The sequence below is a fragment of the Lepeophtheirus salmonis genome, chromosome 6 (genome assembly GCF_016086655.4).
Source record: "Lepeophtheirus salmonis chromosome 6, UVic_Lsal_1.4, whole genome shotgun sequence".
NCBI classification, from domain to species: domain Eukaryota; kingdom Metazoa; phylum Arthropoda; class Copepoda; order Siphonostomatoida; family Caligidae; genus Lepeophtheirus; species Lepeophtheirus salmonis.
In genome coordinates, this window is record NC_052136.2 from 14,258,103 (window position 1) to 14,272,803 (window position 14,701).

The 14,701-nt window shown below is 30.7% G+C and overlaps 1 protein-coding gene across 2 annotated transcripts in view; it reads left to right on the forward strand.

Moving 5' to 3' along the window:
• LOC121119489 (uncharacterized) overlaps nucleotides 1-14,701 on the forward strand; it is a 160,960-nt gene that overhangs the window by 102,690 nt on the left and 43,569 nt on the right. For both annotated transcript variants that reach the window (XR_011781022.1, XM_040714160.2), the window contains exons 3-4: nucleotides 5,553-5,715; nucleotides 7,595-7,803. Coding sequence is in view for 1 of the 2 variants with exons in the window: in XM_040714160.2 (XP_040570094.1) it covers nucleotides 5,553-5,715; nucleotides 7,595-7,803 (372 nt within the window). In the remaining variant the exon portion in view is untranslated. The remainder of the gene's footprint in view (nucleotides 1-5,552; nucleotides 5,716-7,594; nucleotides 7,804-14,701) is intronic.

Below are 14,701 nucleotides of genomic sequence, written 5' to 3' on the forward strand. Positions count from 1 at the left end.
ATTACAAGAACAAATTATTTGTTGGAGGTAGATATTTAATGCATCAGACATATAGTGTTACAAAATTAAATTACAGTAATACCTTGAACTACGAGTTCAATTAGTTCCTGGACGGAGCTCGTTAGTCAAAGCCCCATAAAAAATAACTTACAAAATTAAGTTTCAAACTGCTCTTGCGTCTCTTTGACAACTATCAACAAGCTTGTACCAAAGCACAGCCTTAACAATCGTGGGACTCTAAGTGAAATAGGCCCAAAATTTAGTTTTGGTAGGGATAAATATAATAACTTAGGGCTGGCCCTGCATTAGCGTGATTGGGACCTAGAGAAAAGATAAAGAGGGGGGAGGCTCTTTTCTTTCTTTACTTTTTTTTAATTAGAATTTAATTTTGAACATTTTTTTAGAAAATAGTTTTTTTTTTTTGGAAAAGAAACTTGAAATTTAATTTTCAATCAAGCAATGGACATTATAGAAATTCGACGACATAGCTTGCAATTGCTTCAAGCCAGCCCTGATCGTATATATAAAGAATAAAGAATGTCAATGATAACAAAATTCAGGCCTCAGCTAAACCTCTTTTTATTATTCTTATTTTAGCCACCGAAAACGAAAATGATCTTTCTTTTTGACAGCAAATATTTTGAAGTTGTAATATAAGTTTGAATCTTTGGTTTTACCTATAATATGAGACAATTGAAAACAATATTAGCTTCCAAATATGATACTCTATTTAACTTGATTTTGTGACACATTTTGCAAATAATGTATAGAAGATAAACTTAATAAATATTTAATTTTTTGAATGTTGAATTCTGTTTTCTAGTGAATATTTAATTTTCGTGTTCTATGACTTAAATATCCATAATAAATCTGGATTTTAACCGGCTAACCAGCTAACATGCTGTTGTATAGTCTAATTTTTCAAAGAATTCAGCTCTTATAAAAAAATTAAGAAAAACCTCGTATGTTGAGGTATTACTTTATGCATGTTTGTTGCTCCTTCGATGAAGAAAAGATCCCCTCAATTATCACTAATGTGCTAAAATGAGGGGCCCACCATGTTACTCAATTTTTTTTTATATTATCATAAATTATAAAAAAAAATGTTAATTCGTCTTCCCTTATTCTGTTCTTTTTTTTTTTTTTTTAATTTCAATTTGATGTGCAGTGTAAAAAGGCGAGCTATGGGTAAACAATAGGGTGAAGCGTATTTTTCAAATATTTCATATATGAGGTCCTTAAGGTCTCAAAATGTTCCTTTTAGTCTATAAATATCATTGGCATGTTTTGAAGTATGTTAAAGAATATTTAGAGGTAGCTCGATGGCTCTAAAGTTTAAAAGTTTTACACTTTATTTTGAGAACAAAAATAAAATATTTTATCATATATAGAACACATTTATTTAGAATAACAAATTTATTAATAAACAATACTTTATAATTAATGGAACGACCTAGCTCAATGGACAACGCACTCGAGAGAAAATATTCTCTTGAACTCAATATGTGTATGTTCTTGTCTTAGTGGTTCACAGAGGAGGAAATATACATGATGCATATGAACTTTAAAGACCGTTCCAAAGTCGGAAAGAGTCATTGTAATAATATAATATTTACTTATACTTAATCACTGCAACTCCATATGACCAATAGAAGGAATATTTAAAATAATAATAATAAAGTTCATATAAAGGTCACCCGGGTGATAGTCATCCAAATTTGATTTTATAAGTTTATTTGACTTAACATTAAGTGTACTTGCAAATTTTGGTATATAAAAGTTGAATTATTTGGCTGTGATCCTCTAAAAACAGACGGGTAAATAGAAAGCTACAATTAATTCCATTACATTTTATTTTGGAAACGCAGATAGGGATTTGCCATAAAAATTTATAAAATAGTATTGATAAAAATGTGATGAAACTAAATTTATTATTTTACAAAAAAAAACAAAAAAACAAAAATCTGTATTCTGTACTATATAGAGGATATTGAAACAAAAACATTTTATTTTCTAAAAAAGTGTACAATTTCGAAACTTTAAGTCCGATGAGTAACCTATAAATATTTTTCAAAATGATTAGAAATTCGTGAATGATATCTGCAGATAAAAATGAATTTTTTGAGACCTTCAGGACCTCAAATTTCAAACATTCAAAAAATAAGTTCTACCCTAATATATAGCATAAATATTATTCACTTAAATGTAATATGTACCTATATTAAAATTGGTTGATGAATAATTAATTATTTGGCATCATATGTATATTTCAACTAGTGGAACATGCGTTCTATTCTTTTCACTTCTTATCAATTTGATTTATTTTGAATATCAGGTTCTATAAATCTTATTGGTAGGACATACGAAAAATATTATGTAGATTTGTCAACGGTTCTTAAAATATTTAAGCACAAATCATTGATCGTCCATAACAAACACAAAAAGAAACTGTGATTTTTTTTCTCAAAATAAAGTATGCATTACATTCATTGACGAAATATTCAGGTTAATCATTTGAAGGAGCTGCAAATTGCCCTTATATTAGGAAAAAAATCATCATTGTCACAATGAAAGAATGAAACATAGAGATTAATAGATTTTTATGAAAGGCTATATGGAAAGCAGAGGCATCCGCGGGAGTATATATATATATTTTTTTTTTTTGTGTGTGGGGAGGGGGAGGGGATTTTATTTTTTAAATTCAAAAATAATTTTTTTATAGAAAAATTTCAAATATTCAAAATTTTTTGAAAAAAAAATCAAAAATCGTCAGCCATTCAGAAAAAAAATCAAAAATCCACAGTTAATCATAAAATATAATTTTTGGAATAAAAATTTCAAAAATTATATTAGATAGGATTTGGATTTTTATATGGATTTAAATCAACCAAGGTGCTTCGACTAGAATTTGTGTCATTTGATACTCAGTCGTTGATATTCATGCTGATAAAATTATCAATTCAATAGATATTTGGTGTGGTAAACCCCTTGGGCCTCTTCTTTTGTTTCTGCAAGCCAGGGGATGTTCCAGTGCTTATGGAATTAATAAACAACGAAAATCTTCTTTTCCAAGAAAATTTTCCCAATTGACCCATTTGCCTTGATACATGTGAGGATTTTCTTGCGCCTCTCGAGCCTCCTAGCTTTCATGTCTACTGTCAGAAGGTGACGTGGGTTCCTTATGAATAAAAGTAATCCCAGTGGTGGTTTATAACACTCATGATACTCCTAGGAGCCACAGAGAAGTCGTTCGTAATGCGATTCATGGACTTAGCGGGATCCTCCTTTATAGTTTTCTCTCAACTTAACAAGAACTTTGTATCTTGCTTTAAATTATGCCCTCTACTTCCTGACATCCTGGAAAGGTATTTTCAATATTATTTTCCTTTTGGAAAACTTAAAAACCAGGCTCTTTGAAAACTTAACAATGTCCGTAATCTTTATCCTATCAACTACAGCCTCTAGGAGATCTGAGATGGTCTACCTTTTTGCCTGTTGCTTGCTCATGATGATGAAATGACTGAATGATTAGTATGGTTTGTAAATGCAATAAGGACGGAGGAAACACAGTATCAAAAATAATCACTAAACCTTTTCATAGTAATGAAAACATAAACATTAATTAACCGTCCCCGTTTTCCTGCCCAACTCTGAATACATATAATAATTAATAACTATCATCCAAATAATAATGAACAGTTGGCAACTAGAAAAATACAGAAGAATAGCAATCATATGTTGTTGTTGTTGTCTTTTTACGAAATTTGTCCCTTCCCTTTTGGTATTCGAGGTTGAGTGTGGATCAAGAAGCTGGTCGTGTCTAGGACTGACAAAATTAATGAAGATGACTCTGATGGGAATGCAAGGTCTTTAGTTTTTTTACAACCAATCCAACACTCCATATATATTTTATGAAATAAAATACTTTTATCTTATTTTAATTTATTTAATATTGTTTTTGTGTTGACGTACTGCATAATATTATTACAACTGGGTTGATTATATTTATATGATTATGAGGTTAGAACTATAATGTGTAGTAACAGATAATAATATAATGAAGGCTTTGTTTGTACTTATGTGGTTTATAATAAGGATGATGACATCATTGAGGATCTCAGGCGGAAAATTGGGTTTAGTTAGATAGATAACAGAGAGATCCACCTCTAACAAATTAAAATACGATTAAATTATGAATGTATGTATAAAAGTGTAGGTTAGGGTGAGGTGGATGTTAAAAAAATTTAAAATTTGGATTGATAACAGGGGCGTCCGCAAAAATTTACAATTTGAAATTTTTTTCAAAAAATTGAATATTTGAAATTTAATTTAATTTTTTTACCAAAAACTTAAATTTACTGTGAATAGTTACTGTTATGGAGTTTTGACATTTTTATCGAAGTAATTTAATGTTCCAATTTTCTTTTTTTTTTCCGAAAATGTTGTAATTAATTTTTGTTTCCAAAAAATTTAATATTTTGATAATTCTTATGGATTTTTCAAATATTTTGAGAGTAACTATGGATTTTTCAATTTTTTTAAAATAATATTGAAATTTTCTTCTAAAAAATTTAGTATTTGAAATTTTTTTCCAAAAAATTTAATTTTTTTTAAAGAGCTATGGTTTTCTGAAATTATTTTCTCCTAAAAATATAATTTTTGAGATTAGAGATTTCTCCAAAAAACTTAATTTTTGTGAGTAGTTGTGGATTTTTGAAATTTTCAAAACAAAAAAAATCACCCCCAAAAAAAAAAAAAAAAAAAAAATATATATATATATATATACTATATCTGCATATAATCCTGTGGACGCCCTGGATAACACAGAGCCATTAAGAAAATTTCCAGTCATTTACTAACAAAATCAGAATACTTTGGCCAAAATTAGTTTTTGTTCAATGGCTGGGCCACCTAGCAGGTGAAAAGCCACCACTGTTGCTTCAAAAAGAATATAGCCCCTTTCAAATATTCTAAAATTTATCCCAGGTCTATGGGTTGATTCAGACTACAACAGGGCCCCCAAGCAGGTTAAAACCAACCCCAGCACTTCACAAATAATTTCAACCCTTCAAATAATTCAAAAGGAACCCCAGCCCATGGTTTATAATCAGCTTGGTGTCTTTGCTGTATCCTTAATCAACCAATGGGGCGGCTGGGGTTCCTTTTGAACATATATGTATATAGATTTTCTCCTATCTTGATTTATTTTCAAGAATGTTTTAATATTGACATGGTGCAGATGCGTCGATTAGGTCCATCCACAAAGCCTTAAAAAAGTTAGACATTTGTTGCACAAATTTACCTTCACCCTAATGTACATATATAAGACTATAGTGTAACTTTATAGATCACTTTTAAATATTCACATTTTACCTATTTGATTAGCTATTTTTAGAAGTAGCAATTCACGAAAAGCAGTTGAGCGTGATGAACCATCAGGCCCTTACATGAAACTTTTATTTGCTAAAATAGCTTATATTATAATGTGGCTCAGCAATATGATCTCTTTTATTCAATTACTTGATTAATTTGTTTTAATTATTATTTCCTAGATGATGGAAGCAGTGACGAAGAGGATGATGAATCATGGAGAAAATCCACGAGTCCCCGTCCACCTGTGGCCATTACCACATCAACAGCTCTTCGTGTTAAACCAGGTGGTGGAGGAGCAGCACCCTCAAGAGCTCGATCTAAATCACCAATTGTTCTACATAGGTAAGTTCTTAATGATTAACTGCAGGGCTCTCTAGTCTTACGCAATCGGCGTGATACCGAATCTTACGATTCCAGTCTTTATATGTATTGTATTTCATACGTATTTTATATACAAACATAGTAAAATACTAATTTTCTCCATTAGTTGAAGTAAACAAGATAGAAATAGTTATGTGTTTAATAATACTTCATTTTGAGAGTAAAAATGACTGATGTAGAAAAAGACCAATGCCTCTAATATGAAATAAGCTCTTATAACTCGTTAATATTTATCAGAAGTTAATGAATTATTTTTTACTACTGGGTACATTGTCCTTCAGTTGTCTGTTAATATTTCTAAACTCAAAACCGGTATTAACTATAGCAGGGCCCCATGCCAAACAGTTTGCATGCAGGGGCGTCCGCAGGATTATATTGGGCGGGTGGGAGGAGAGATTAGTTATTGCAATTAAAAAAAAAAACTAAACTCTTGGGGGAAAAAAATAATCAAATATTTGATTTTTTGGACGAAAAATTCAAAAATCCATAGTTATTCACAAAAAACTAAATTTTTGGAAAAAAAATTCAAATACTTTATTTTTTAGAAAAAAAAAATCAAAAACAGGAATTTAAAATTTGAGGTCTTTTACAATATTTTTAAAATAATGTTATACATAGAAAACTGCCCATTGCATTTGCATAGCCAGGTTGTATTAGCCTAAGGCCAACCTTTTCAAGATTACAAATGTACAAAAAAACTACAGAGTAATTTGTTGTCAGCTGTGGATTTTTATGCATTTTCCCCCCACAATCGATGTTCTGAACGTCGATTGGTTTGATTATTATTAGTTCTTGTTAAGCTGTGAATAATTCCAAATAATTATTGAACAATAATTCCATTTTGGGAGGGCATGGGTTATCATTACCAACTGATTTTGGCCCTTTTTATGCATCTTTTAAGAGAAGAGGTTACAAGATGTCACAAAAGTAACTACGTGAGCTTGAAAAAGGTTCGCTTTTTGAAATAAACATCAGTTGCTCCCATTAATTTTCATATGTTGACTCTAGTATGATTTATATCAGCGGACTATACGTATTATCAAATCCAAAAGAAATATATTATATAGGATTTGATTTTTATATTAATCAAGTTCCTCCTTTTAGAATTCATAGTCTGTCATTGATACTTATTTTGATAAAATTATCAATTCGGCGTTATAATAACTAATAACTGCTCTCCAAATAATAATTTACAGTTGACAACTAGAAAATTACAGAAAACTGGCTACCATATGCTTTTTTCCAAATGTTTCCTTTCCCATATCATATGACAGTCGAGGTTGAGAAGGGTAGATAGTCGTGTTTAAAGGACCCAAGAGTCCTTTAGACGTGTTGAATGACATTATACGATTGATGACGTCATAAAAAGTATGACGTCATATAGTAACTAGTAAGAATAAAAATATACCACCGAACAAACTAATTTCCCAACTGGAGAGCCCTGGGATGGATCCGTGATTTTTATTATATTATTATAGTACCTATTTGTTGTTTTTCAACCACTCAGTCCATTATTTATAAAGACACACATCATAATTCTTTGTCTGCTAGCTGCGTCTGTAGTGTTCCTCGTTCCTCCTTTTTTATTTATATATTATTTATACAATACATAGTAAAACATTTCGTACGCGCGTTCTTTTTTCTGCATTTTCTTATGGAAAATAAATTTCTTCTTCATCAGTTGTAAATTGAATAAGTGGCGGAGGAGGGGCACAGCACGGCACTGACAGAGTCAATCAATACATAATTATTTAAATACCTATCTCTACTCAACAAATTAGCTCAATTCTATTTGAACCCATCTAACAACAGTCTCTTTATTATTCATTATGTCTGTTAGACCCAATACTCAACGAAGCCGGTTCCTTACTCCGGGACACACACCCCGTGCATCACCACGAGCTTCTCCTATGAGGAATGCTGCTCCGTCTCGTCAAGTAACCATGAGTAAATTAGCTACGAGTGGAAAGGATTTGAAGGCAAGTTTAGATCCAGAGATACAAGCCAAAATCGGAAATCGAGCCGTCAAAACTGTACAAAAGTCCATTGGTAAGAAGAATTATTTAATTATTGGGTATTTTGTGCAATCATTTCACTTTTAGATATGTAGGTAATTTTGGTGTTAGGTATTCTATTTTTTCAATGGATTGTAATTATGTTTTATGCGTGCAAGTGTATTTAAATTGCAATTTCTGGGTGCAGCGTACCCAAACATGATAAATTGTTTTAGTATTAGTAGATTATGATTTAGTGGTTTCTTTTTTAGGTAATTAATTACTCATAAATTGTTCTAGTAGTAATGAAAATATTCAAAAGTATATTAGATCCTAGTTGGAGGGCAAATTTGCATTATTCTCTAACCATCAAAGAAAATGTTCATTTATGAGCTCATATATAAAGAAAGTTCTAGGCTCATGAATCGCCATCATGATTCATTTATGTGGTTCTTTTGAACGGTTATATTATTATATTACATATATTAAACCTACTGAGAATACGTCTATTTATCCAGCAAATGTGTCATATGGCGTAGTATTTTTATTTTGCAATGTAAACATAGCAAAATGTTTGTAGCACCTTTATTTCATTTTACTAATACGCTTAGAATCAAATCAGCGGTACATTGTATTACATACTTACTACATGCAAGACTTGAGAAAGAGTTTTATATCAAGTTAAAAAGAGTAAAGAGGATTTAAATACATTATGTTTATTCATGTCTTTATAATAGAGTTTATCACTTACCGGGAAATCCCAGGGCTGAATCCCGGGAAACCATTTTTTTAAACGATGTGATCCTTTTATTTAATTATACATACTATAAAATTGAAGCATTTCTTTTTTATTTTAAGAAGACATAATCAGTTTTAAGCATGTATTACACGAATACATCCTTAATTATGATGTTCCTTACTGTTACTATTATCACTAATAGTACGCAGGTTATTTTTTCAGAGCTCACGAGTTGCGCTTTTTGAAATTCTGTAACTCAATCCCACCCGCAAGAATGAAAGTAACTTAAATAGTAAACGATTTACATACTAGCTAATTGTTGATGGAACTGGGATTTGTATAGCTATGAAATACCCTAGGAGTTTTTAGTTGCACAAGAATAACCACTTGAACATCTTCAATCCAGTAGAAACCTGACATGGTCTCAAATGTTAAACACTAAGAGGAAGTCCAAGTTTTGTCGGAAAATTCAAATGACTCTGTGGCATCTTTTTTTTTTTTTTGTGATGTAAACTTTGATATGAGTTTGGATTTTTGGCATTTCATAATGTTTTGAGTCATAATGATCTTTTAAAACCCTATTGAGTTTTGCTGAGATACCGTGTATCTGCAGACAAGTCGTGCCTACGTTAAAAGAGTCCTTATACCCGACCCGGAGGCTTTGCTTGTCACTAAAATCCATGTAACTCTTTTTTTAAATCTGAAATGTTTCTAAAGTACATATTATATTCAAATATTATGTACAAATCATTTACTAGACACATCTTAATGTGTGGATTTTTTGTTTAAATGCACGATAAAACCCTCATAAATCCCGAGATCTCGGAAGAAAACCCCTAATGTGTACACACTTAGTATGTTTATTGGAGGAATGAATCGTTATTCACTCTACTTAGGTACAAAATAGGTACCTACTTAAAACAAAATGAATGGAGTCAGTGTAAAGATTTCACTAACTGAATAGTATGTTGTACCTATTACTTTTCAAACTCATTTTCCAAGGCAATCTCATCTCTCCTATTATTTGTTTTTATAAAAAAAAAAAAGAAGAATAAATATTAAGAGTTCCATTTGTTATTTTGTAAGGGATTTTTGGGCGTATTCAGGGTTGTTAAAAATATACAAAAAATATCGATGACTGATGAAGGAACAATATACTAGTAGAGCCTTTTTACTTTTTAAGTCACAAATAGCGTCATAACTGAAGGTGACGCCATCTTGAGCCCGCTCATAATTGATATTCCTATTAACAAGTCAAATGAAGACATTTCCAGTAAATAAATACCGTAAAACTAGACAGTTATTACCAATGATAAACAGTGATATTTGAATTAAATTAAAGTAGTATGTATTAAAAATCCATATGAAATAGTTATATTTTTATAATTAATTTCATTTTGGATCGATTGGGAACGAAAACAGATGGAAAATTAATGAGAGAAAAATATCTGATACTTGTTGAGTTATTGTCTAAAATATGAAAATAAGAATATATAATTAGGTAATAATATGTATTAACAACAACAGTAGTTCCTAACCGGGGCTTATCAGATCCCTTGTACTCCGCGGGAAAGTGTTAAGGGCGCCGTTAGAGGTTACATAAATAAAATAATAAACATTTTGATTGAGCCTATTGAGCCTCCAGGATATTAAAAAATCATATAGGGCTCCACATTGATGAAAAGGTTGCTAATTACTGTGTTAGATAGAGAGTAAAGTTTAAGTCATTTTATTTGTTAGTCCCATTTTGACATCCAAATACATGGCAATAGTTCACTAGTTTTACTCAGATAAAATTTGACTTTTAAGCTCTTAAAATGGCCGACTCCAACTACTCTGACGTCAAATAAAAACGCTGTATTATACATATATGTAGATATAATAATTGTCTCTTCAGGATTGGAAAAATACTCCAGTTCACTTCTTCCCTATATATATATTTTTTTTTTAAATAACAATTTAAGAAACACATTCATCATAAATACATGAACCCATCACTGCCTTAAAAAGTCCAATGAATCAAAACATAACACATAGTTTTACTGATATTTAATCCGATAAGGGATTGCAAAATAATATAAAGACGATTTTTCTATTATTATAAGGGATTTTTTTTTGTATTTTCAAGAAAGAGATAAGAGGAAAGAAGGGAATATTTTGATGAGGTTCACCTTTTACTGGGTGTCGCGTGGAAATATGGACACTTGCAACTTTCAACTCATAGATTTAAAAACTTGAGTTGAGTACTAAACTTTATTAGTTTTTTATGTAATAAAACATACATGAGCAATTACTATTTTAAATTACATTATCTCTATATGGCCGTTTGGCCTTAGTGCGCTTGAAGAAGCCTGCGCCGACGTTGACCAGACAGGGTCGTGACTAAAATCTTGTCAAATTGGTCCGAAAGACAATTTCTTATTTTATTTTATTTTCAATTTTAAAATTAGTAATGGTAATTGTTGGCATTTTTTTTTTTATAAATAAAGGTTATTTGTCAAATTTTGCACTTTCTGAAAAAAGATCATTTGTTCCTTCTCTTGAATAAATTACTCAAATTTGGCTTTTCTAAAATTAAAAATAACTAAAATCTGTCAAAACTGTTACGGATTTGTCAAAAAAACCAACACAGTCTCAAAGAAAAGTCATGTAACCACAAAATCGGCAGACATGTTATTCTACTGCTGGTCAACCTGTGCTGTTAGGGCGGCAGTGTTACGGTGATGGGACAATAAATGCCTTGCTGGAAATGTGCGGATAGAATTTATAATCCAAAAGGATGCCTCCGGACTGTATAGAGACCACAGCTTCTTGGGCAAGCAGTCCATGGTATCAATGTTCTATGCGGTGAACTTTTGGGTGGTCTATAACAAGTTATATGATAAAATATAAACTTCTTATTAATTCAAAGAATGACTGTTCAGATTTCCATGTTACACCCGGTACTATTTTCAACTATTTTTGGAAGAAATGCGTTGGTTTCTCTCACTCACAATATGTTTATATGTTTCTTATCTTGTAAGTTAAATACATATGTCCTTTTAAGAGGAGAAGAAAATATTCAACGCCATTGAGCATTTATAGAGTACAATACATGATCCTCTGTGTAATTAAAATCGTCTACATACATTTAAGACATAATTATATTTATACTCTTTAAATCTGTGTTCCTGGATCAATAGCAGGGAAAGGTATACTTATTTTTTAGATTGCATGATGTCTATCTATTTATTTGCCGTGGTCTGTTATTGTTAGACTGGCAAACAAAACCACTTTTTTTTAGAAAGCTCGAACATCGCAATGGGGGAAATGAGTCATCCATTCCTCCCCTATTGATTTTCGACCGAAATTTTTTTCTTTATTGTCTGGATTACTAAATTACATTGTATGTAATGTAATGGACCCGTGCACACCGTCAACACAAAAGCAACCTGTTATGATTTTTATAAAAATTAAGCCTGCATTACAATTGTATTCATCGACTAAGTATCGTCAATTTCTATCTACAAATTAGACTTCGATTGTCAAAATTTAATTAGAAATGGATAGGTATATTTTATTGTTTGGACCATATCGGAACCAAATTAATTGCAATTAATCAAATGAAGGGTTTAAACTATCGTAAGCATTCTTGGGGGGGACTCTTAACGTATCCCAGCAATTTGAATATATGCCTATGATTAATTATGTAAATCCGGTGTGTTTTTTAGCTGCCCTGGTTTTTTTTTGTAATTGGTAGAATAAAAAAGGAATTTATTTTTCTGCATTTGTCATTATTATTTAATTCCTGAGTAGTGAACACCCTTCCCTGAATAGATTCAATTATATCCAAACCCTGATTGAACATTCGTGTTTGCTCATAAAAGACGGAGCGTAACCCTGAGGATTTGTTGCGGAGTTGTAATTATGAGGCCTTGTTGGACCCTGAGTAAAATTGGAGAGATCGTCATCGGTGTAATTTTAGTAAATTTCCTTGCTTATATCAGGAATGCGTCAATAAAAATTTGGGTTGTATGTAATGAATTGGACATTTTACATTTTTATATCAATGCCCAACTTCTCCATATACTCTGTTTTCAAAATTCGAAAAAGTTGTTCAAACTCCCTCAAAACAACCCACCCTAATATGTAATGTATCAAAAGGACAGCTTGCGAGGAGACAAGTTATCTTGTTGTATCCAAGAAAATCTTCTCAACCTAACCAGCGCGCTTGACCTCATTAAAACCCTCCATTGACGAGGAAGGACAGGAAATATGTGACCATTCTACAGAACAGTAATCTAGAATTATTTTTTTCATAATTGATTGTAAATTTGTATCCGCTGATCTTCAATTTATATCAACAAGTAATTCTTATTAAACCTTTGAAGAAGCTGCAAATTGCACTTAAATTAACGAAAAATGAACGTCACAATAAAATAATGTTAAATTGATAGATTCGATTTGAAAGGCCATATCGGGACAAATTAAGTATCTGAAATCAAATACAGATTCTAAAATATAATTATGATACTTGAGTATCCTAACTCACCCTACAAAATTGAATATAGAGCCAATAATTGACTCAAATATGTAAATGAAATATTGGGCTTATGTACATGGTATATTTTTAATAAGTAAACTGGGATTTTTTCTTTTTGTTTTTTGCTTTTAAATTGTTTTTATATTAACTCACTGCACAAGTTATTTTTATGCTTCTATAACTATGAAGAACTAAGAAACTTTTTATGGAAACGTCATAGCTGAGGAAAACACAATATTTATATAGGTAAACGTTCTTCATAAATAAATGAAGGACCTGTGAACTAATGAGGCATGTTTTATTTATTTAACATCATTTTATCATAACATTTTCACTCTATGCATACTAGAGTTGAAACAATATTGATTATTTGGAACGGATAGCAATTTATTTTTTTACTGAAAAAAGCAACCTATTAATCGGCTGATTTATTTATTAACTATTTTTATATTTTAAATAGTTTCAGTCAACTTTTTAGTGAATTTTCAAAATGATTTTACTAGATTTAAAAGTTAATAAACTTTATTCATAAGCGTTCTCAGCCTGGTGCCTTAGTGATAGGCCCTCAACTTTTTTTGCCTAAATATATAATAAAATTGTAAGGTTGCCTGACTTTAACGTGACCATTATATAATCCCCTCCCCCCCACGCACACACTTAAAATTCATTCCAGCACCGCTGGTTTGCAGGATTTTTGTTTGAGGGTGTAGTAAAAAAAATTCAAAGTTTTTTTTTATTATTATTGACTTAAGCCCGTATATTCACAGTGCATATATTTGTACAGTACCGGCTGTAGTACCACAATTATTATCGGTACTTACTTACTATTTCTACTAAAAAAATAACACTAAAAGTATTTTAAATAAACGAGCTTGTTTGATGCACACCATTTTGAAAAAAATAAAATAAAGTAAAAACTATTAAAACCACTAACGTAGCGATCAATACTAAAAATAAAAATAAATATTTTACAACAGTGTTAATAAATAAATAAAAAAGTCATAAAATTTAAATCTTGACGAGAAGGAATATCTGAAAGGAACATTTAACCGGGAACTTTATGATTATTTAGGAGTGGACTGAACGTGGCCTGTTGTTTTTTGTGTCAATATTTCCACGATGCTTATATTTCAATGGAATATGCAGGAATTAAAGCGCTGTTGTTCCTCAATTATATTTCGAGTCCAACAAGGACTTACACTTATGACTATGCAAGAAATCCTCAGATTTCTCTTCGTCTTTTATGCGCTAGTGATTATTTTATACATATTGTTCTCTCTTCAAGAATAACGATGTCAGTTTTCCTACTTACGGATATACATTCAGATAGCAACTACAAAAATATCCATTATATATGTTAATGAAACTACAAGTTTTAATCTTTATATAATCCATAGAACTGTTTTAACCCTTTATTGACCGACGTACCCAATTTGGTAGGTTAATTTTAAATACATTTAATGGTAATACAAAAATTGGGTCAATAATAAATGACAATAATTATTTGATTCAGATTATAAACCTGTATATATGTCTATAGCTGCCATTAAGGTTAATTACGACGGCCTTAAATCGTCAAAGCTAAATATATGTTTAGTAAAATACTCACTTTTTTTTTGTGAATGGGTTCAGGTGAGAAAAATATGTCAATTAAAATTGATTTTTATAACAACCTAATTCATACATGATGCA